Below are 23,178 nucleotides of genomic sequence, written 5' to 3' on the forward strand. Positions count from 1 at the left end.
CAATTCAATTCAATTCAATTCAATTCAATTCAATTCAATTCTATTCTATTCTATTCTATTCTATTCTATTCTATTCTATTCTATTCTATTCTGAATATGAAGTCAATACCTGTAACTACTTTATAGTTTTTTCACCAAAGCCGCTGATCCATACTTTGTCCACTGGAGGGAGCTGTTGTATAACTGAAAAAGAAACAAGCATGCAATTTAACTAGGATAAAAAAGCATTGGAAAGCGGTGTAGTAGCTGGTTTGCAAGGCTTGTTCTGCTGTGTCAAGAGCTATCCCTGATTAGCTTTACACCTGTATGCGTTCATAACCACTTTGCTTACCTTGGGGTCCAGTCAAAAGCGATCCATCTCCATAAGTTTGTATGGTTGAACTGAATTCCAAGGAAGTTTTACTGTCTTATTCAGAAATACTGGTAAGAAAGCAGCTGGGCTGTGAAGAGCAGACAAGAACTTTCCTAGCAAATGTTTGCTCAGAATGAAAAACAGCAGGTCCTAGAGCAGGTGCCAGAGGAGTTTGGATTCTTCTGGGTTTTTGATATTAGCTGAGAACAGTCTGCCCAATTATTATCACTGATAACTGAGGCAAAATGGGTATACACTTCTCATTTGCAAGTATGCAAATGAATATGGCGTTGGTTACTTTTGTAGTCGTGGAATGCGTATGATATAGCAAGATAGACTGATTCAAATGTGTTTCTAAATAGCTATTAACTGGTTGTCACTGTTTTCTTTATCCTATACACACACCCCCAGGAAGGATGGGCCAGCCTGGTGTCCTTTAAACTAGAAAATAGTGGCTCCTGGGATTTTGTCTTGGGATTGCCATGAATCTTTGCAGCAGAAGAAGTGAAATAATGAATGGACAGTATCAGAGCTCTGAGAGCTTGATGGCTAAGCTAAAAGTTGGTCACAGTTTTCCCTAGGCAATATTATTCTCTCTACCATCCATCCATCCATCCATCCATCTATCTATCTATCTATCTATCTATCTATCTATCTATCTATCTATCTATCTATCTATCTATCTATCTATCTTCTACCTCTATATCTATCTACCTACATCTATATCCACTACCTACTTCCTTCCTTCCTTCCTTCCTTCCTTCCTTCCTTCCTTCCTTCCTTCCTTCCTTCCTTCCTTCCTTCCTTCCTTCCTTCCTTCCTTCCTTTCCTCCTTCCTTCCTGTTTCTCTCTCTCTCTCCCTCCCTCCCTCCCTCCCTCTCTCCCTCTCTCCCCCCGTCCCTTTCCCTCTCCCTCCCTCCCCTCCCTCTCTCTCATATTTATATAGCCACTCAACTCACACCCAATGACTCCAGGTGGAATACAACATTAAATATTGAGAAAACGCAATCAGACAATCCACTTGAAAGGTTCCAAGTGGGGTCCACAAGCCCACTGAAAAAAACCATGTCTTGAGGAAAAGCAACAAGATGGGAGGGCAATCTTATCTCTGGGGGAATGATGTTCCAAAGGGAAGGAGCCACCACAGAGACGGCCTTTTTTCTAGGTCCCACCAGAGGTACTTCCTTGATAGTTGGGTCCTGCAACATACCCTCCTTTCTTCCTCTGGAGCACTGAGTAGATGTAATTGGGGGTAGGCAGTCCTTCAAATAACCTAGCCCCAAGCCATGGAGGGCTTTAAAGGTAATAACCAAGTGCCATCAATGTTCAGAACTTGCTTCACAGCATAATGTCACTTTTTCCATTCAGAACCATGAAAGTCTTGACTTAGCCAAGCTGAGATGTATTATTATGGTGGGTCACATAGTAAGCCAGGTTTCAGAATGGATTTGGCGCAGTTCCTAACAGACCAAGCACCAGTACCAGGTCTTAAGGACCCTTGTGTTAAAAATGTTCGAAAGCTTCATTATCTTAATCTCAAGCTCATTTTGCTGTTGGATGCTCAGATGAAGAGCAGTGTACTTTAAATGTCAGTAAGATTATTTTCCAAAATGTAAAGGGAATCTGACTAGGACAAAAGTAATTGATATGAAAATTAGATTAAACAATGTGGTGAAACAAGAGCCATAGAATCTCTGCTCTTTATAGAGGCTGCTTGGTGTTGTTTGGCTTCCTTAAGGGCAAAAACCTCTTTCTTGTCCTCTTTCCAGCAGTGCTGCTCCTGGAGAAAACAAGAGTAGAATCCAGGTAAGAAATAGAAACTCAAGCAAACTTTTATGCAAATCTGCTGAAAAGAAAATCCTGTTAAATTAAATGGTGTTTTTCTGCAAATATAGATTGTAGCTTTATCCCAGTTATGTATCACGGCTCCAAGATTCTTAAATTACATTGGATTTCAGTTCCCTAATTTTGAATGATAGAACCTATATTTGCTGACAAAATGGAAACATAATTTAGTGCTGCTACTCTTAATTTATTAAACTTGCCAATTCTTGACAATTTCTGAGGAATACTGCTCTATGCTCTTTGTGGGTGTGAATAAATCCCACTGAAGTGGAAAAAATAATTACGATTAGGTATATGGAATCACAGTATAATAATTTACCTTAGTTTTGGGAATTGCTACCAACCTGCCTTCTGTTGAGGACCTGTATACTGCACGAGTCAAAAAGAGGGCTGTGAAAATATTTACAGATCCCTCACATCCTGGACATAAACTGTTTCAACTCCTACCCTCAAAATAATGCTATAGAGCACTGCACAACAGAACAACTAGACACAAGAACAGTTTCTTCCCGAAGGCCATCACTCTGCTAAACAAATAATTCTCTCAACACTGTCAAATTATTTACTAAATCTGCACTACTATTAATCTTCTCATCATTCCCATCACCAATCTCTTTCCACTTATGACTGTAACTTTGTTGCTTGTATCCTTACGATTTATATTGATATTGATTGTTTCCTAATTGCTTATTTGTACCCTATGACTATCATTAAGTATTGTAACTTATGATTCTTGACAAACGTACCTTTTCTTTTACGTACTCCAAGAGCGTATGCACCAAGACAAATTCCTTGTGTGTCCAATCATACTTGTCCAATAAAGAATTCTATTCTATTCTATTCTATTCTATTCTATTCTATTCTATTCTATTCTATTCTATTCTATTCTATTCTATTCTATTCTATTCTATTCTAAATGTGGATGTTGGCATAACTACAAGCCTGACCATCTGCCTTCTTCAGCAAATGCTTCCTTTGGGCCAGACGGTCCAGGTTTCTCTTCACTGTCTTTCTTTTATGGCAGGATCTCCAAAGGTGCTGCCTGGCCTTCCAAGCCTGGGATCTCTGTCTAGATCACAACATGGCTTCCGATGACATGGTAGACAGCACTAATAAGATCACTTCCAGGTAAGCATGAAGCTTGTTTGTGGAGAGCGTGGCCTGAATAAAAGGATAAACATCTTTTACCATATATAAGTGGAGACTACTACTGGCCAAGGATGCAGTCAAGACCTTATGGATCCTTCTGTAACAGAATATAGTGAGGAAGTGTCCCAGATGTGCTTTTTCAAGAGGCAACTGGACTTTCTGTTTTTTTTTCTTTGAAGATGTTTCACTTCTCATCCAAGAAGCTTCTTCAGCTGGTGGGGAATGGAAGGATTTATACTCCTTGGGTCATTTGCATTCTTTTAGAGAGTCATTGAGGCCACCTGGAAGTTATCTGTGTCCTCAGGGTCACCTGAAAATGGGTGTGGAGCCTTCCTGGAACTGTTGAAAGGACTGTTTTGTAGACTGCAGATAGATGATAGATAGATAGATAGATAGATAGATAGATAGGTAGATAGATAGATAGATAGATAGATAGATAGATAGATAGATAGATAGATAGATAGATAGATAGATAGATAGATAGATAGATAGATAGATAGATAGATAGATAGATAGATAGATAGATAGATAGATAGATAGATAGATAGATAGATAGATAGATAGATAGATAGATAGATAGATAGATAGATAGATAGATAGATAGATAGATAGATAGATAGATAGATAGATAGATAGATAGATAGATAGATAGATAGATAGATAGATAGATAGATAGATAGATAGATAGATAGATAGATAGATAGATAGATAGATAGATAGATAGATAGATAGATAGATAGATAGATAGATAGATAGATAGATAGATAGATAGATAGATAGATAGATAGATAGATAGATAGATAGATAGATAGATAGATAGATAGATAGATAGATAGATAGATAGATAGATAGATAGATAGATAGATAGATAGATAGATAGATAGATAGATAGATAGATAGATAGATAGATAGATAGATAGATAGATAGATAGATAGATAGATAGATAGATAGATAGATAGATAGATAGATAGATAGATAGATAGATAGATAGATAGATAGATAGATAGATAGATAGATAGATAGATAGATAGATAGATAGATAGATAGATAGATAGATAGATAGATAGATAGATAGATAGATAGATAGATAGATAGATAGATAGATAGATAGATAGATAGATAGATAGATAGATAGATAGATAGATAGATAGATAGATAGATAGATAGATAGATAGATAGATAGATAGATAGATAGATAGATAGATAGATAGATAGATAGATAGATAGATAGATAGATAGATAGATAGATAGATAGATAGATAGATAGATAGATAGATAGATAGATAGATAGATAGATAGATAGATAGATAGATAGATAGATAGATAGATAGATAGATAGATAGATAGATAGATAGATAGATAGATAGATAGATAGATAGATAGATAGATAGATAGATAGATAGATAGATAGATAGATAGATAGATAGATAGATAGATAGATAGATAGATAGATAGATAGATAGATAGATAGATAGATAGATAGATAGATAGATAGATAGATAGATAGATAGATAGATAGATAGATAGATAGATAGATAGATAGATAGATAGATAGATAGATAGATAGATAGATAGATAGATAGATAGATAGATAGATAGATAGATAGATAGATAGATAGATAGATAGATAGATGATGTCGTATCCTTCCCCCTCTGTCCATTTGCACTACTCAGGTGACCCTGACAACACAGGTAAACCACCAGGTGGCCTCAACGATTCTCTAAAAACAATGCAAATGACCAGCTATCTGCAAGGAGTATAAATCCTTCCATTCCTTACCATCCAGTCAGAGCTGAAGAAGCTTCTTCAGCTGGTGGGGAATGGAAGGATTTATACTCCTTGGGTCATTTGCATTCTTTTAGAGAGTCATTGAGGCCACCTGGAAGTTATCTGTGTCCTCAGGGTCACCTGAAAATGGGTGTGGAGCCTTCCTGGAACTATTGAAAGGACTGTGTTGTAGACTGCAGATAGATGATGTCGTATCCCTTCCCCCCCCTCTGTCCATTTGCACTACTCAGGTGACCCTGACAACACAGGTAAACCACCAGGTGGCCTCAACGATTCTCTAAAAACAATGCAAATGACCAGCTATCTGCAAGGAGTATAAATCCTTCCATTCCTTACCATCCAGTCAGAGCTGAAGAAGCTTCTTCAGCTGGTGGGGAATGGAAGGATTTATACTCCTTGGGTCATTTGCATTCTTTTAGAGAGTCATTGAGGCCACCTGGAAGTTATCTGTGTCCTCAGGGTCACCTGAAAATGGGTGTGGAGCCTTCCTGGAACTGTTGAAAGGACTGTGTTGTAGACTGCAGATAGATGATGTCGTATCCCTTCCCCCCCTCTGTCCATTTGCACTACTCAGGTGACCCTGACAACACAGGTAAACCACCAGGTGGCCTCAACGATTCTGTAAAAACAATGCAAATGACCAGCTATCTGCAAGGAGTATAAATCCTTCCATTCCTTACCCTCCAGTCAGAGCTGAAGAAGCTTCTTCAGCTGGTGGGGAATGGAAGGATTTATACTCCTTGGGTCATTTGCATTCTTTTAGAGAGTCATTGAGGCCACCTGGAAGTTATCTGTGTCCTCAGGGTCACCTGAAAATGGGTGTGGAGCCTTCCTGGAACTGTTGAAAGGACTGTTTTGTAGACTGCAGATAGATGATGTCGTATCCCTTCCCCCCCTCTGTCCATTTGCACTACTCAGGTGACCCTGACAACACAGGTAAACCACCAGGTGGCCTCAATGACTCTCTAAAAACAATGCAAATGACCAGTTGTCTGCAAGGAGTATAAATCCTTCCATTCCTTACCATCCAGTCAGAGCTGAAGAAGCTTCTTCAGCTGGTGGGGAATGGAAGGATTTATACTCCTTGGGTCATTTGCATTCTTTTAGAGAGTCATTGAGGCCACCTGGAAGTTATCTGTGTCCTCAGGGTCACCTGAAAATGGGTGTGGAGCCTTCCTGGAACTGTTGAAAGGACTGTTTTGTAGACTGCAGATAGATGATGTCGTATCCCTTCCCCCCCTCTGTCCATTTGCACTACTCAGGTGACCCTGACAACACAGGTAAACCACCAGGTGGCCTCAATGACTCTCTAAAAACAATGCAAATGACCAGTTGTCTGCAAGGAGTATAAATCCTTCCATTCCTTACCATCCAGTCAGAGCTGAAGAAGCTTCTTGGATGAGAAGCAAAATGTCTTCAAAGGAAAAAAAAATCCAGTTTCCTCTTGAAAAAAGTTCCTTTGGGACAGCCACAACCTAGATGACTGAAAATCTCCATAGACATTTTGTGAGGAGGTGGATCCCTAGAAGGGCAGGGTTGCATTTCAGGAGAATAAGAGACAGTACAGATATTTGGTGTGAGAGAAAGAGGGTGAAGACAGCCCCTCCCTAATAATATCAAAGTAAATGGGAGATGCAGATAGTAGAGTGCTTAGTCGGCTAGATTGATGACAGGCCCCAAAATCACCATTCTTCCAAGCTGAGTTCGTTATTGTGTCCACAGGGAATCTTGTCAGACAAAGCATTCTATTATGTGCATTTACCATATACTCTGAGAACTATTAGGAAGGGTCTGTCTTCACCCTCTTTCTCTCACACCAAATATTGGACTGAGTGGTCTCTTATTCCCCTGGAAAGCACCACCTTCCCACCCTGGGATTCGCCTTTTCACTACATTCCATCCCTTCTTTGACAAGCATATCTCACGACCTATTGTAAAGGAGAAATAAAGCTTGTATGAGACCACCAATGTAGTGGTTGAGGTATTGGCGTAGGACTGGGAAGAATTTGATTCAAGTCCAATCTTAGCCGTGGAAGCTTACTTAGTGACTTTGTGAAAGTCATGCCCTTCCAGATGGTTCTTGTTGTGGAGATAAACTGAAGGAAGGAGCACTATAGGCGCTGAAATAATAATAATACAAAATATGCAAGTGCATCGGTAATTTCATTGCAAATACGATGAAGCACTGGAAAACGGAATTGTTTATTGGAAGTGAAAACTACGGACTGGTCAACATCAGAAGAGGGATTTTCCAGGGTGATTCTTTGTCACCTCTGCTGTTTGTCATTGCTATGATCCCCCTGTCAACAATTTTACAGAAAACTAACCTGGGTTATCAAACTGCTAAAAATTCACAGAAAATCTCTCACCTTCTGTACATGGATGATCTGAAGCTATACGGAAAATCAGAAATTGAAATCCAGTCACTGACCAATACAGTTTGAGTTTTCAGCACTGACATCAGCATGGAGTTCGGCCTGGACAAATGCGCCACAGTGGCACTGAAGAAAGGGAAGATCATAGAAAGTAATGGAATTGAAATGCCCAATGGACAAACCATCAAGTGCAACAACCCGAAGCCTACAAATACCTGGGCATACTGCAGTTGGACAATATCAAGCATGGGCAAGTGAAAAATGTGGTCAGCAAAGAATACATGCAAAGGGTCAGGAAACTTCTAAAAAGTAAACTGAATGGCGGTAACACCATCAAGGCTATAAACAGCTGGGCCATACCCGTTATCAGATATACTGCTGGAATTGTAACCTGGACACAGGCAGAGCTGGACAGTCTGGATAGGAAAACAAGAAAACTGATGACCATACGCTATGCGCTGCACCCACGTAGTGACGTTGACAGGCTATATTTGCCCAGAAAGGTGGGCGGCAGAGGACTTTTGCAAGTGAAGCAGACAGTTGAAGAAGAGAGACATGCTCTGGCAGATTATGTGAAAGACAGTGTTGAACCAGCTTTGATAGAAGTCAACAAGAGGAAGCTGCTAAAAGTACAGCAAACCAAGTATCAATATAGGAAAACAGCGATGCAAGCTCGAGCTGACAGCTGGTATAACAAAGCACTACATGGACAGTTCCTTGAAAAGATCCAATGAAAAGTAGATAAGGAAAAGACTTGGTTATGGCTGACCAACAGAACATTGAAGAAAGAAACAGAAGGCCTAATTCTTGCGGCCCAAGAACAAGCCATTAGAACAAATGTAATCAAAGCCAGAATAGAAAAATCTGCTGATGATCCCAAATCTCTGCAAAGAAGCAGATGAAACCATTGATCACATACTGAGCGGTTGTAAGACAATAGCTCAGACCGACTACAAACAACATCACAACAGTTGTCAGATGGTCCACTGGAACTTGTGTCACAACTACCATCTGTCTGTAGCAAAGAACTGGTGGGATCATAAGCCTGAAAAAGTGATTGAAAATGAGCATGCAAAACTACTGTGGGATTTCAGAACACAGACTACAGACTGGTCAACATCAGAAGAGGGATTTGCCAGGGTGATTCTTTGTCACCTCTGCTGTTCGTCATTGCTATGATCCCCCTGTCAACAATTTTACAGAAAACTAACCTGGGTTATCAAACTGCTAAAAATTCACAGAAAATCTCTCACCTGCTGTACATGGATGATCTGAAGCTATACGGAAAATCAGAAATTGAAATCCAGTCACTGACCAATACAGTTAGAGTTTTCAACATTGACATCAGCATGGAGTTCGGTCTGGACAAATGCGCCACAGTGGCACTGAAGAAAGGGAAGATCATAGAAAGTGATGGAATTGAAATGCCCAATGGACAAACCATCAAGTGCAACAACCCGAAGCCTACAAATACCTGGGCATACTCCAGTTGGACAATATCAAGCATGGGCAAGTGAAAAATGTGGTCAGCAAAGAATACATGCAAAGGGTCAGGAAACTTCTAAAAGGTAAACTGAATGGCGGTAAGACCATCAAGGCTATAAACAGCTGGGCCGTACCCGTTATCAGATATACTGCTGGAATTGTAAACTAGACAGAGGCAGAGCTGGACAGTCTGGATAGGAAAACAAGAAAACTCATGACCATATACTATGCGCTAAACCCACATAGTGACGTTGACAGGCTATATTTTCCCAGAAAGGTGGGCGGCAGAGGACTTTTGCAAGTGAAGCAGATAGTCGAAGAAGAGAAACATGCTCTGGCAGATTATGTGAAAGACAGTGTTGAACCAGCTTTGATAGAAGTCAACAAGAGGAAGCTGCTAAAAGTACAGCAAACCAAGTATCAATATAGGAAAACAGCGATGCAAGCTCGAACTGACAGCTGGTATAACAAAGCACTACATGGACAGTTCCTTGAAAAGATCCAATGAAAAGTAGATAAGGAAAAGACTTGGTTATGGCTGACCAACAGAACATTGAAGAAAGAAACAGAAGGCCTAATTCTTGCGGCCCAAGAACAAGCCATTAGAACAAATGTAATCAAAGCCAGAATAGAAAAATCTGCTGATGATCCCAAATCTCTGCAAAGAAGCAGATGAAACCATTGATCACATACTGAGCGGTTGTAAGACAATAGCTCAGACCGACTACAAACAACATCACAACAGTTGCTCAGATGGTCCACTGGAACTTGTGTCACAACTACCATCTGTCTGTAGCAAAGAACTGGTGGGATCATAAGCCTGAAAAAGTGATTGAAAATGAGCATGCAAAACTACTGTGGGATTTCAGACTACAGCCTACAGACTGATAAAGTTTTGGAACACAATACCCCGGATATCACGATTGTAGAAAAGAAAAAAGTGTGGGTAGTCGACATTGTTATACCTGGTGACAGCAGAATCGATGAGAAACAATTTGAAAAAGTCACCAGATATCAAGATTTGAGAATCGAATTGCAGAGACTCTGGCATAAACCAGTGCAGGTGGTTCCAGTGGTACTCAGCACACTGGGAGCTGTTCCTAAAGACCTAGGAAAGCACTTAAAAGCAATTGGCGCTGACAAGATCACCATTGGTCAGCTGCAGAAGGCCACCTTACTGGGATCTGCTTGCATAATTCACCGATACATCACGCAGTCCTAAACGCTTGGGAAGTGTTCAACTAGTGATCTGTGATACAAAATCCAGCATAGTTATCTTGTTTGCTGTGTATACTGTAATAATAATAATAATAATATTAATAATAATAATAATAATAATAATAATAATAATATGAAATCCAGCATAGTTATCTTGTTTGCTGTGTATACTGTCATTTTGTGTAAATAATAATAATAGTAAACAATAATTAATCATTCCCTGAATTCAGCCTCTCGCCATCATCTCCCTTTTAGCATTTCAGAAGTGCTGGACCTCTGTCAGACTGATGCTGAGACCATTCTTGGCAACTTGGGATTCACAGAAGAATTAGCACAGGCTGCCACTTGGATTCCTGATCGGTTCTTCTCTGTTCCATCCCAAGCTGAGGGAATAAATTTCCCTCTCTTTCTAAGAGCTCAAATCCAGCGGATCGAGATGGAGGATCCTTGCCTGATGTTAGTAAGTAAGTGTCTCCTTCACGACTGGAGCAGGGGTGAAATCCAGCAGATTCTGACAGGTTCTGGAGAACCAGTAGCGGAAATTTTGTGTATTTTGGTCCCAGAGTGGGGTGGGAATGGGGATTTTGCAGTATTCTCCCCTGGAGTAGGGTGGGAATGGAGATTTTGCAATATTCTTCCCCCAGGAGTGGGGATGGAATGGGGATTTTGTAGTATCCTTCTCCTGGTGTGGGGTGGGAATGGAGATTTTGCAGTATCCTTCCCCTGCCATGCCCACAGAACCAGTAGTAAAAAAAACTGAATTTCACCACGGGACTGGAGGTTCTGAAAGTGGGCTCTCAGAAGGTGAGAAGACCTGTTTGTTGTTGTTGTTGTTGTTGTTGTTTTGGCAGGAACAGGCCATTGTTCAATGGCAAAACATTGACTTTGCATGAAAAGGATCTTGGTTTTGATCTCTCTGATCCCTAGAAAAGATCAACAGGCAGTAGGGTAACAATTCAGGAACAGGGTGGAGAATCTATGGTTGATCAGATATTGAGGGAGTACAACTCCCAATAACTCCAGTCAGCACAGCCTATAACATGTGAAGCTGAAAGTTGTGGTTCAGCAATATGTGGTTCAGCACTATGCAGAGAAGAGCAACAAAGAGGATTAGGGGACTGGAGGCTAAAACATATGAAAAACGGTTGCAGGAACTCGGTATGCCTAGTTTAATGAAAAGAAGGACTGGGGAGACATAATAGCAGTGTTCCAATATCTCAGGGGCTGCCACAAAGAAGAGGGAGTCAAACTATTCTCCAAAGCACCTGAGGGCAGGACAAGAAGCAATGGGTGGAAACTAATCTGATCTAATCTGGAAACTAAACTGGAAACTTTTAAGAAGATGTTGGATAACCATCTGTCTGAGATGGTGTAGGGTTTCCTGCCTGGGCAGAGGGTTGGACTAGAAGGCCTCCAAGGTCCCTTCCAACTCAGTTGTTGTTGTTGTTATTATTATTATTATTCAAGGAGAGAAGCAATTTAGAACTAAGGAGAGATTTCCTGACAGTCAGAACAATTAATGAGTAGAACAATTTGCCTGCAGAAGTTGTGAATGCTCCAACACTGGAAGCTTTTAAGAAAATGTTGGATAACCATTTGTCTGAAGTGGTGTAGGGTTCCTGCCTGGGCAGGGGGATGGACTAGAAGACCTCCAAGGTCCCTTTCAACTCTGTTATTATTATTATTATTATGTGGAAGATTATGTGTTCCCCACCTTCAAGTAAATCAATAAGCACACAAAGGTTTAACACTAATTTTAAAATGATTCTCCCCAGGTGTATCTCTGTGCCTCCCAGTCTGTACCTACATCTATAGGTAGTCCTTGACTTACGACCAAATTGAGCCCAAAATTTCTGTTGTTAAGTTAGACATTTGCGAAGTGAGTTTTGCCCTATTTTACGACCTTTCTCGTCACAGTTGTTAAGTGAATCACTGCAGTCGGTAAGTTAGTAATCCGGTTGTTAAGGGAATCTGACTTCCCCATTGACTTTGCTTGTTAGGAGCTTGCAAAAGGGGATCACATGATTCCCAGGACCCTGCAATCGCCATAAATATTGCTGGTTGTGATTTATACAACCTTGAAGTTGCACAAGGAATGAAAAACGCAGAGGCTATTTGTTTTGGTCACACATACAGAGGTAACGTGGGAGCTGCCTGTATGGTGCGACCACAAATGGGGGGTCTACTCCCTCAAGCACAAATACCATTTTTGTTTTTTAAACACATTTACATGGCTGCCCACCTCACGCCCGGTGACTAGCTAACCTATGCAAAATCCAGCATTTACAAGGAATCCAGAAATGGAATAGAATTGAATGAGAATAGAGATGAGAATCAGGTGTTGCTTCTGTATGTTGATTTGCCCAAGCCATCCAAGGTGGACCTAGTGCTATTAAATTAGCATTGTTTAAATAAGAGTGCAAACATTCAAATATTTGTCATCATACCAGTATGTTTACTCCAGGGGTGAAATATAAAATTTGTTACTACCGGATCTGTGGGCGTGGCTTGGTGGTGGTGGGGTAATGTGACTGGGTGGGAGTGGCCAACTTTTTTTTTTTTTACTTTTAAAAGCATTTTTTCTACAAAAAAAATTTTTTCTGCAAAAAAAAATGCTTTTTTTTTATTTTATTACTTTTTTTACAACAAACAAACAAAAAAAAATACATTATTACACCCTTGTGCTATACATAAAAGGAAGATTTGGGTCTTCGGATATATCCTCATGATTGCCAAAATCCACGTTCTCGAGGTACAGGTACTGAAGCGTCCAATGTTCCAAGCGCAAAGTCCACAAATGGTTTCCAAGTCTTCCAGAAAATATCTTCTTTATACACACCACTTCTAATTTTAATATCACATGTCATTTTATCATTTAAAGCTAATTTCCACATTTCAGAATTCCACTCTTCTATTCTAAAAATCACATCTAGTTTCCAATATCTAGCTATTATAATTCTACCTATTATAATCATAATTCTAATCAATTCTTTTCATATTTTGTTAATTCTATTTCCTTAATTACCAACAATAATATAGTTTCCACTCTCAATGTTATTACTTTCCCCATCATTTCAAATATCATTTTCTCCAATTGTTGCCAAAACTTTTAACCTTATCACAATTATACCACATATGTTCATAAGTCCCCAATTCCATCTCACATCTCCAACATTTTTACTAATTTTTTATCCATTTGTGACAATCTTACTGGAGTCAAATACCATTTCAAACAACTTTATAATTGTGCTCTTTAATCCTTATAGATAAAGTTCTCATAATTCTACTCTTCCAATTCACATTCCAATCTGACTCTGGTATTTCAATATTAAGATCTTTTTCCCAATTTGTCCTCATCACTCTTTGTAATTTTTCATCAGAATTTATAATCTTATAAACCCTACTAACGAGTCCCTTTAGCCCAATTTCATCTTTCATAATCCGAGATGCTAAATATTCAAATTCAGTTTCATATCTATTTATCGAATAATTTTCCTTTAGTTTTTTGTCCATTTTCTATCTGTATTTTTTCAAACCAACTTAACCCTAATTTTTCAATAATTTCTTTATTCCTCCTTTCATTTCCCATAACTTTTATCCAATCTCTAATAATTTCTATATTTTCCTCTTTAATCACTTCATTACGTTTTATATTATTTTTAATCGGCCAAATTCAGTTGTCTCCCCAAAAGATTATATCCGAATTAAAATTTTAACAAATTTGTTCCACATTTTACTTAATCCTTTAACCAATAACTTCTACTTACACATTTTAAATTTGCTTTATCTAAAAACCACCTTGATCCAAATTTCTCTATATCCCTTAACTCTAAATCTCTCCAATAGTTATCTTCACCTTTAAGTATTTTTACCACTATCCGGATACCATACGCACAGTAATAATTAAATAATTTGGGGATTCCTAATCCACCTTCCTTTTGATTTTGATACCACATTTTCTTCACTAATCTAGGTCTTTTGCCACCATTGCAAAATTTATCCAGTTTTTTCTGATATCCTTCAATATCTTTCTCTGTCAAATTTAGTGGTAGCATCTCGAATAAAAAGTTGAACTTGGGCAGCAACATCATCTTACACATTGCAATTCTACCAAACCAAGACAACTTTAAAATTTTATATTTATCTATCTTCTTCTCAATTTCGTTAATCACCACATCATAATTAAGTTTTTTCAATTCTTTAACCTTAAGTGAAAGCACTATACCCAAATATTTCAATGTGTTTTAATCCTTATCCCAAATTGCTCTTGCATATTCTCAGACTCATTACCATTACTATCCATCAATAATTCTGACTTTGACCAATTTACTTTCAATCCTGTCATTTCCTCAAATTCTATCAAATGCTTATATATCTTTTCAGATCTTTCTCTACATTTTCAAAATAATTAAAGTATCATCCATACAAATTTATCTTATACCCTTATATCCTTCTAATTCTTCATCTTTTCTATCATTTTGTCAATATTTCCATAGCCAATAAAAATAATGTTGGGGACAGGGACATCCTTGTCTCGTACCAGCTTCTAATTTTATCTCTTCAGTTAATATTCCATTCACCTTCACTCTTGCACTGCTCTTTTGGTACAATTTTGAAATAACATGTATAAACTTATTACCAAAGCCTAAAGCCTCCACAATTACTTTAATTGTTTCCCATTGTACAGAATCAAAAGCTTTAAAAATATCCAATGATACTATACCAATTTTATCACCATTATATTCAGCTACATCTATAATATTTAATACTCTTCTAACAATATCACTCATGTATCTACCCTTCACAAAACCTACTTGATTATAACTTATATATCTATCTATAAATCTATTTAATCTATTACTTATAATAGCAGTAAATATCTTTGCATCCTGATTAATTAAAGAAATGGGCCGATAGGACTCAATCCTTTCTAAATCTTTATCTGGTTTAGGAATTAAGGATATCACCGTTCTATTCCATGACGAAGGTACTTCCCCACCATGTAATATTCCATTAAATAATTTTTGCAATCTTGGTATTATTAATTCTTTAAATTCTTTATAAAACTCAACAGGTAATCCATCCTCACCTGGAGCTTTCCTAATTTTAATTTTGTATTATTCCATTAATCTCATCTTGTGTTATATCTTCTTCCATCAATTCCTTATATGTTTGATCAATTTTCACCAATACTTTTCTAAATAGCTTTGCAATTTTCCCGATTAATTGGTTTCTTTGAATATAGATTCTGAACAAAATTTCTAACCACTTCACATTTCTCTAATTTTTTATAACATCTTATACCTCTATCATCTATCAAAACTCCAATTTCTCTCTTCTCTCTTTTATCTTTCGCCATCTTTGCCAATAATTTAGAATTTCTATTACTAAATTCAAAAATTCCTATTTAAAATCTCAAATTTCTTTTACTAACTCTGTATCTTCTTCTATCATTTTATTTCTTAACATATTAAGCTCCTGAAGAATTTTTTTCTTTAGTAAGCAAAATTGATTTTCCAATTCTTTAATCTGATTTTTATCTCTTTCCATTTTAATTTTATAATTTTTATATTTCCTACTTGATAATTTAATACTCTCCTCTAAACACCGCTTTCATCGCATCCCAAACAATTTCAAATTTAACCTCCCGTTATCATTTAATCTCCAACTTTCCTCCAGTTTTTAAGTATCCATTTTTATCCTTTTCATTTTATACAATTTCTCGTCATATCTCCAATAGCTTCTTTTTCTCAAAATTAAAATCTAAGTCCACCATAACTTCTGCATGATCAGAATCTTTAAATTCCCACATCTACCTTATCCACATTATTCAACAAATCTTTAGAAAGAAAAATATAATCAATTCTAGAATATGTATTATATATCTTAGAGAAAAAAGTGTATACTCTCTCAATTCCTTTAACCTCTCTCCACACATCGACGAAGCATCCACATATTTAAAATCCCCATTTTATTTGCTCCTCCACAGCGGGTGGGATTAGTACTATCTATTTTATCTCTGATTAAATTAAAATCCCCAGCCACAATTACTTTCCCTACACTTTCATTCTCCAAAATTTTTGTTATTTTTTCAAGAAATTCTCTTTGTTTTTCATTCGGTAAATATAAATTAACAAGTGTCACTTTTTCCTCATTAAGATTTCCAACAATTATTACATATCTTCCATCTTCATCCAAAATTAGGGGGCGTGGCCATGACCGTGGTGGGGTAAGGACCTTTCCTTCACTTCACAGGGCTTATTAATGAAGATTTATGAGAATTTATGCCGTTTGGAATGCACTGTTATGGATGAAAGTTAATAAATCATGAACTGAAAGTGTTAACAGCCCAGCAGATTGAATTTAAAACTGGTAGGTCATCTGAAACGGCTTGAATTAAGGAGTTTCTACAGCGTGGGTTGACCGAGCCGGCAGACAAGATAAGTTGGAATAAATTACTGTGTTCTGTTTTTCCAAAATTAACTATCTTGTTCTGTGTTAAAAAATTTTTTTCTATTGCTGAGGCTAAGGAGTGAATATTAAGGACTGAATATTAAGGACTGAATTTGATAATGAGAAGAATTTTTTTTTTTGAGCCTTCCGGAAGTTCAGCCAAGAAGAATTTAATTGAAGAGAAGAGAAACTGACTTTTTATTGGATTGTTTGGCAGTAAGAGGATTTTACTGAGCTAATTTTTTCTTTATTTTTTTTTCTCTTGAGAGCAAATTAATAGCTTGTTTATATTACAAAAAAAAAAGGATTTTGCTTCGTTTAAGTTGGTTTGTCTTCCTTTCTGCTTTGCTGTCGTGGAGGAAAAATGGCGCTGATTAATGTTAGCTGTGAAGTTTTGTGTTTCTTTGTGGAGTATCCTTGAACTTGAAAGATAACAGTGCAAATAAGCCGCTTCGCTTCAATTAAAAGACAGTCGTCCTTTGATCTTCACTAAGACCCTCTGTAAAATTGGTTTGGAATCTTAGTTTGGGAATTTTTTTGGTTTTTTTCAAAATGACTCAACAACTTTCAGAAACGCAGCAACTTGCTGCAGCTTTAAATAAAATTGGGGAAAAAATAGCAGGACTATCAGAGCGTATAGATAATTTGACATTGAAACTGACATCTGAAATGCAGAATTTAAAGCAAGAGATGAATGAAAACTTTGCAAAACAAAAAGAGGAAATGATAATGATTAAAGATGAAATGGAGCAGATGCATGTGCATGAGGTAAAAGTAGATCGGCAAATTGGTAAAATATTTTATAAAATGAGCAGCAAGATAAGAGAATTTGTCTTTTGGAAGAAGAGATGAGGAAATATAATTTAGTTATCAGAGGAATCTCAGAAGAAAAGGAGGATAAATTGAAACAGCGGGTTCTGAAATGGATTAATGATTTGGATACGCAACTTACGTTCACAATAGCAGACCTGGCAAGTGTTTTTAGAATTGGATATAGAAGGCAAAATGGTTCTAACAGGAATGTGCTTGTCAGGTTCGCAAATCTTGGTGATAAGTTGGAAGTTATGGCCAAGGTGAGAGAGTTGGGAGATGCTTTGAGTTAGAAGGGAAGACTATTCAAGTCTCCCCGGATATATCAAGAGAAGAAAGGGCATGGAGATTTTTTTTAAAACCAATCACAAAAGTTTTGAGGGATAATGGAATTAAATACAATTGGAGGCCACCACAACAATTGAAATTTTTTTATAAAGGAAGGATGCGTACAATCACCCCAGATATAGATGCATTATTATATTTACGGAGCTTGGACTGATTGAGATGGAGGATTTAATGGAGATAAAAGATCAAATGCTTCAGATGGGTGGAACATACGTGGAAACATCAATCCAAGAAGAAGAAAGGGGGGCTATTGGAGGGCAAGACTCCAAAGGGTTAAAGAGGAAAGAAATATCTCCTGTGTTGGTTGAACAGAAGAAGAGTCGTGAGGATACAGTAAGAGAAGAAGCAGATAAGAGTCTTGGAAAATCTGAAGCTGAATGCGGGTCATCGCTATCTTTTTTTGAGTGATGAATTTAAATAGACAGCCGAAAGAAGTGGCCGGGCATTGGCACGTCCCTCTCCCCATTCTCTTTATAGAGGCGAAATCGATGAGGATGTGGGGAAGAAGATTGTTTGTACTTTATTGTTTGTTTTGTTTTGTTTTGTTTTTTCTGTTTTCTTATTGTTGTTTATATGTTAAATATGGTAGTTTAATGTCGGGTGGTGGGCACAGAAAGGAAGATGCGGGATAGGATTAAAAATTTATATTTTAAATGGGAGTTATAAAATAATGTCATGGAATGTGAAGGGTACAGGAATCAGATTAAAAGAAGAAGATTGGAGTTTAAGATTAAAAGGATTTGCCAGATATTTTATTTTACAAGAAACCCATCAGAAATCTGAAGATTCAAATAGAATGTATATAAAAGGTATGCAAATATATGAAAAAGCATTTGGAACTTCAAAAGCTAGAGGAGTTGCAACACTGATATCAGATAGGGTGTACTTTGAAAAAAAAATGCTTTTAAAAGGTTCTGGCGATCAGGCAACTCAGCTGGGATCGTCAGAACCCTTTAAAAGCATTTTTTCTACAACCTCTTCAGCTGAAGAGGTTGTAAAAATATGCTTTTAAAAGCCTCTGATGATCAGGCAACTCAGCTGGGATTGCCAGAGGAGCCTTTTAAAAACTTTTAAAAGCATTTTTCGGCTGAAGAAAAATGCTTTTAAAAGGTTCTGATGATCAGGCAACTCAGCTGGGATCGCCAGAACCTTTTAAAAACACTTTTTCTACAATAGAAAAAAATGTTTTTAAAAGGTTCTGATGATCCCAGTTGAGCCGTGTGATCATCAGAAGCTTTTTTAAAAAAAACTTTTAAAAGCATTTTTTCGGCTGAAGAAAAAATGCTTTTAAAAGTAAAAAAAACCCACCTCTGATGATCGCATGGCTCAGCTGGGCATGGGCGGGGTGGTGGGGGGAGAGGGATTTTTGCTACCAGTTCTCTGAACTACTTGCTGCCATCGCTTCCGGATTGGGCGATCCGGTCCGAACCGGGAGCATTTCACCCCAGTTTACTCTCAACTGGCAGTGTGCACTGCAAGTCTTGCCTGCAAATAGGTGAAATCTGAAAGATCAAGAAGAAGTTAGTGCTTTTTCAATCTGAGTGAGGTTTTCCCCCACTCTCTGACACATCTCCCTGCTCTTTTTTCAGGTCGATTCAGAGATGTCCAAACTGTGGGTGAAACAGCTGATGATTGCTTCTGCCTCTATTCATATCTATCTAAGACACCAGTGCAGGAGATCTCACCTGGCCACTTGTTTTGGGCCTTTCCAGAAATCCCGGATTCCTGGACTGTTCCTTCCCAGCCAGAGTCTTCATCTCCTCTCCATGCCCTGCAAAAAGCTATGCGCTTGTGTACCTCATCCCAGAAAGGATGGCCCCTGAGAGCATTCACTGTGCAGTCTCCTGTGAATTGCATGGCACAGGAAATGTGGGAAGGGATATCCAAGGGTCACAAAGGTCGATTTCCATTTAATGTGGAAGATCTGGAAGATGAAACTCAAGCAATGCCCACAAAGGATTCAGTTTGTCACAGTAGGATAGGAAGAAGGGTGGTTTCTTCGAGGACTGCCTTCGTAGAGACGCCACTGGTGATTTCTCCCTGTAGCTACTGTGAAACTCCATATTATTCTTGGAAAAATGCAGATATATCCTTGCCAGGGTGGCTTTCTTTCCACTTTGGTGGGACAAGAAAGAAGACGTTGGACAATGTTGGCCCCCAAGAGTTATGCCATTTTGGACATCATTCTTCTCCAGAGGCTACCTCTCCAGATGAAACCAGTGAAGAATCTGATGAAGAGTAATCCATTGAGAAAAGAAGAGGATTGTATGGACCTCTTAGTTAGTGTATGCCCAAAAAGCAGGTATCCAACTTTTCCAACGTGATCTTAATCATGTACTCTGTGGCCTAATTCCATACATTAAAGCTCTAGCGCCATATTGGTGCTCTGAAGATTAATAATAGAGGCCTACTTTAAACGGATAATGCGAAGATTATTTAATTGATGGTAAAGTTGTTGTCCATGGGGTCGCGATGGGTCGGACACGACTTCGCAACTAACAACAACAATAACAAAGTTGCTTGAGATCATTAATTATTATTTTTATTATTACATTCAATAGCTTTTGGAGATCTGAATTCAGCACAAGTCTTTGCTGGAGGATGTGCACCTGAAATAAGCAAAATGTTACTAATCATGTTGCTGAATGCTCCACTCAAAGAAAAAAAAATGCAGATATTTTATACATGGGCTTAATCCAACTATATGTGAATGCTAAGAAGCTTTTACTACATCATCTCTGAAGTAAGAGCTGGAGTAATGAAGAATACATGAATGCAAAAAAGCCTCATTTCTATCTGAACTACCGGGTTTCCATGAAAATAAGACCCTGTCTTATATTTTTTTGAACCCTGAAATAAGCGCTTGGCCGAATAGAATAGAATAGAATAGAATTTATTGGCCAAGTGTGATTGGACACACAAGGAATTTGTCTTGGTGCATATGCTCTCAGTGTACATAAAAGAAAAGATACCTTCATCAAAGTACGATCATCAATTATTGCCGATTGGGCTTATTATCAGGGGATGTCTTATTTTGGGGAAAACAGGCTACATCTTGGAGAGAGAGCAAGAGACTAATGAGGCTAGATGAGAAACAGGTACAAGAATTGTGAAGATGCTTCCCTTTACCCATCTAGTTTAGGTGTGTCAAACTCACGGCATCATGGTGTCGTTATGTGATGCATCATGACTTTTTCCCTCTTTGCTGAACTGAGGGTGGGTGTGGCCAGTGCGTGACGCAACCGGCCCACAGGCCGTGAGTTTAACACTTCTGATCTAGTTGAAGTTGCTTATAGGTACAAAGAGATATAGTCTCCAACAGAAATACGGGGTCCTACAGGTCATGCAACGTTTTGAGTAGTGATGAAGGGATTTTATTAAATGTCCAATAGCTCAACATCATTTGTTCTGAAGTGATTTAGGGTAACATTCTTTCCCAGGCAATGTTTTCCACAATTCTTCATATTGATTCTAATATTAGATTTCCTGCATATAAATACAATTCTCTACCGCTGAGCAATGATCTTATTAGAATATTTTTTTAAATGGAAACTTCTGCATTTCCATTCAGGGATCTAGAAAGCTACTATCAAAACTAACGTTTGTAGACACGTTTGTAAATTTTCAGAAACTTCTGAAATCACACAAAATGGAGGGTCAATTTCCAACTGTTCTTTCTTAACAGGAAATAAATTTGTATAAGGCATTTGAAAGGAAAATTATGTGTAAAAAAGTTATGTCTAAAAAAGAAAGGGAGCCCTCCAAAAACAACTCCCTCCTTAGATTTGGATGAAATCATAGAAATGTCACAGTTGGTTACATGAACTTTTATCTAGGGTTGCTTCAAGCTAGTGGTGGGTTTCAATTTTTTTTTTACCACCGGTTCTGTGGGCGTGGCTTGATGGGTGTGGATTGGTGGGCATGGCAGAAGAAGGATACTGCAAAATCCCCATTTCCTCCCAATCAGCTGGGACTCGGGAGGCAGAGAATAGATGAGGGCAAGGCCAGTCAGAATTTTTACTACCGGTTCTCCGAACTACTCAAAATTTCCGCTACCGGTTCTCCAGAACTGGTCAGAACCTGCTGAAACCCACTTCTGCTTCAGGCCATTTTCCCAAATTGTGTGAATTGGTAACAGTATTTCTATAACAATATTCTTTAACAACGAATGAGTAATGAAATTAGGTTCTCACCTTTGCTTGATCAGCAACCCTAAGGTGCACCCAAAAAGCACCATTTCACAGAACTGCTATATTTGCAATTTGCACACGTCTCTACAATACAGCACAATGTTGTAAAATAAATTTAAAGATATCATCAATTTTACACTGAAATCATTGAAATTCTTTTTTTAAAAAACCAACCAACCCAGAGACTATTGCTTCAAGTAAAACTATTTATGGTATATGTGTAATTGGGTCTAATTACAATGGGTTTAAGGAATTTTGAGATACATGTAACACCATGTATGGGTCCCCCTCAGCATACGACCATAGACGTGTGTCTGCAAACTGTGATGGTGAAAGAAGAGGAAAATGTGTTTTAGGGGAATGTGTTTTTGCATTATGACAGGGGTTCCCAACCTCTGGTCCATGGATCAGCACTGATCCGCAGCATTCCAGAAATCGGTCCACACAAACAAGCAAACCCCCATCCATGGGATACAGGTAGCATGCGAAAACACGCCCCCTCCAGTCTGCAGAAAAACTTATTTCCATGGAACCAGTCCCTGGTGTGCAAAAGGTTGGGGGGCTCTGCATTATGGGACTAGAATTTTTTTTTAATTTGAATTTATATCCCGCCCTTCTCTGAAGACTCAGGGCGGCTTACATTGTGTAAGGCAATAGTCTCATTCATTTGTATATTATATACAAAGTCAAGTTATTGCCCCCAATAATCTGGGTCCTCATTTTACCTACCTTATAAAGGATGGTAGGCTGAGTCAACCTTGGGCCTGGTGGGACTCGAGCCTGCAGTAATTGTAATGGCAGGCAGCTGTGTGTTAATAACAGGCTGCATTAGCCTGGTGAGCCACTTCCCAGCCTTGGTCCATGGGATTAGAATAGCACCTTTGTTCATACAATAAAGTTCTGCTTATAAATAAAATAAAATAAAAACCCTACTTAGGAGAATGATCTCATTGGCCTAATTTATTTATTAAATTACATGGAAATAATAATAGCTTGCCAAGAAAAATAGATAAGCGTGGAATGTTGCAACTACACCAGAAAGTTGAAAAAGAAAAAAAATGGGCATCGGAAGCAATATATTAAAACATAGATAGTTCTAATTCTAAAAAAGTATTGAACTATAAATAGGTAACCACCTTACAGTATAAAGAGTAATGTCAACT

At 38.0% G+C, this 23,178-nt stretch overlaps 1 protein-coding gene across 1 annotated transcript in view; it reads left to right on the forward strand.

The window, feature by feature from the left end:
• Positions 1–20,344, forward strand: part of TESPA1 (thymocyte expressed, positive selection associated 1) — a 37,160-nt gene extending 16,816 nt beyond the window's left edge. The window contains exons 3-6 of the mRNA XM_058168670.1: positions 2,122–2,158; positions 3,222–3,325; positions 10,470–10,678; positions 19,415–20,344. Of these exons, the coding sequence (XP_058024653.1) occupies positions 3,279–3,325; positions 10,470–10,678; positions 19,415–20,067 (909 nt within the window). The 5' untranslated portion in view covers positions 2,122–2,158; positions 3,222–3,278 and the 3' untranslated portion in view covers positions 20,068–20,344. The remainder of the gene's footprint in view (positions 1–2,121; positions 2,159–3,221; positions 3,326–10,469; positions 10,679–19,414) is intronic.
• The last annotated feature ends 2,834 nt before the right edge of the window (positions 20,345–23,178 follow it).

This window comes from Ahaetulla prasina, chromosome 2, assembly GCF_028640845.1.
Source record: "Ahaetulla prasina isolate Xishuangbanna chromosome 2, ASM2864084v1, whole genome shotgun sequence".
NCBI classification, from domain to species: Eukaryota; Metazoa; Chordata; class Lepidosauria; order Squamata; family Colubridae; genus Ahaetulla; species Ahaetulla prasina.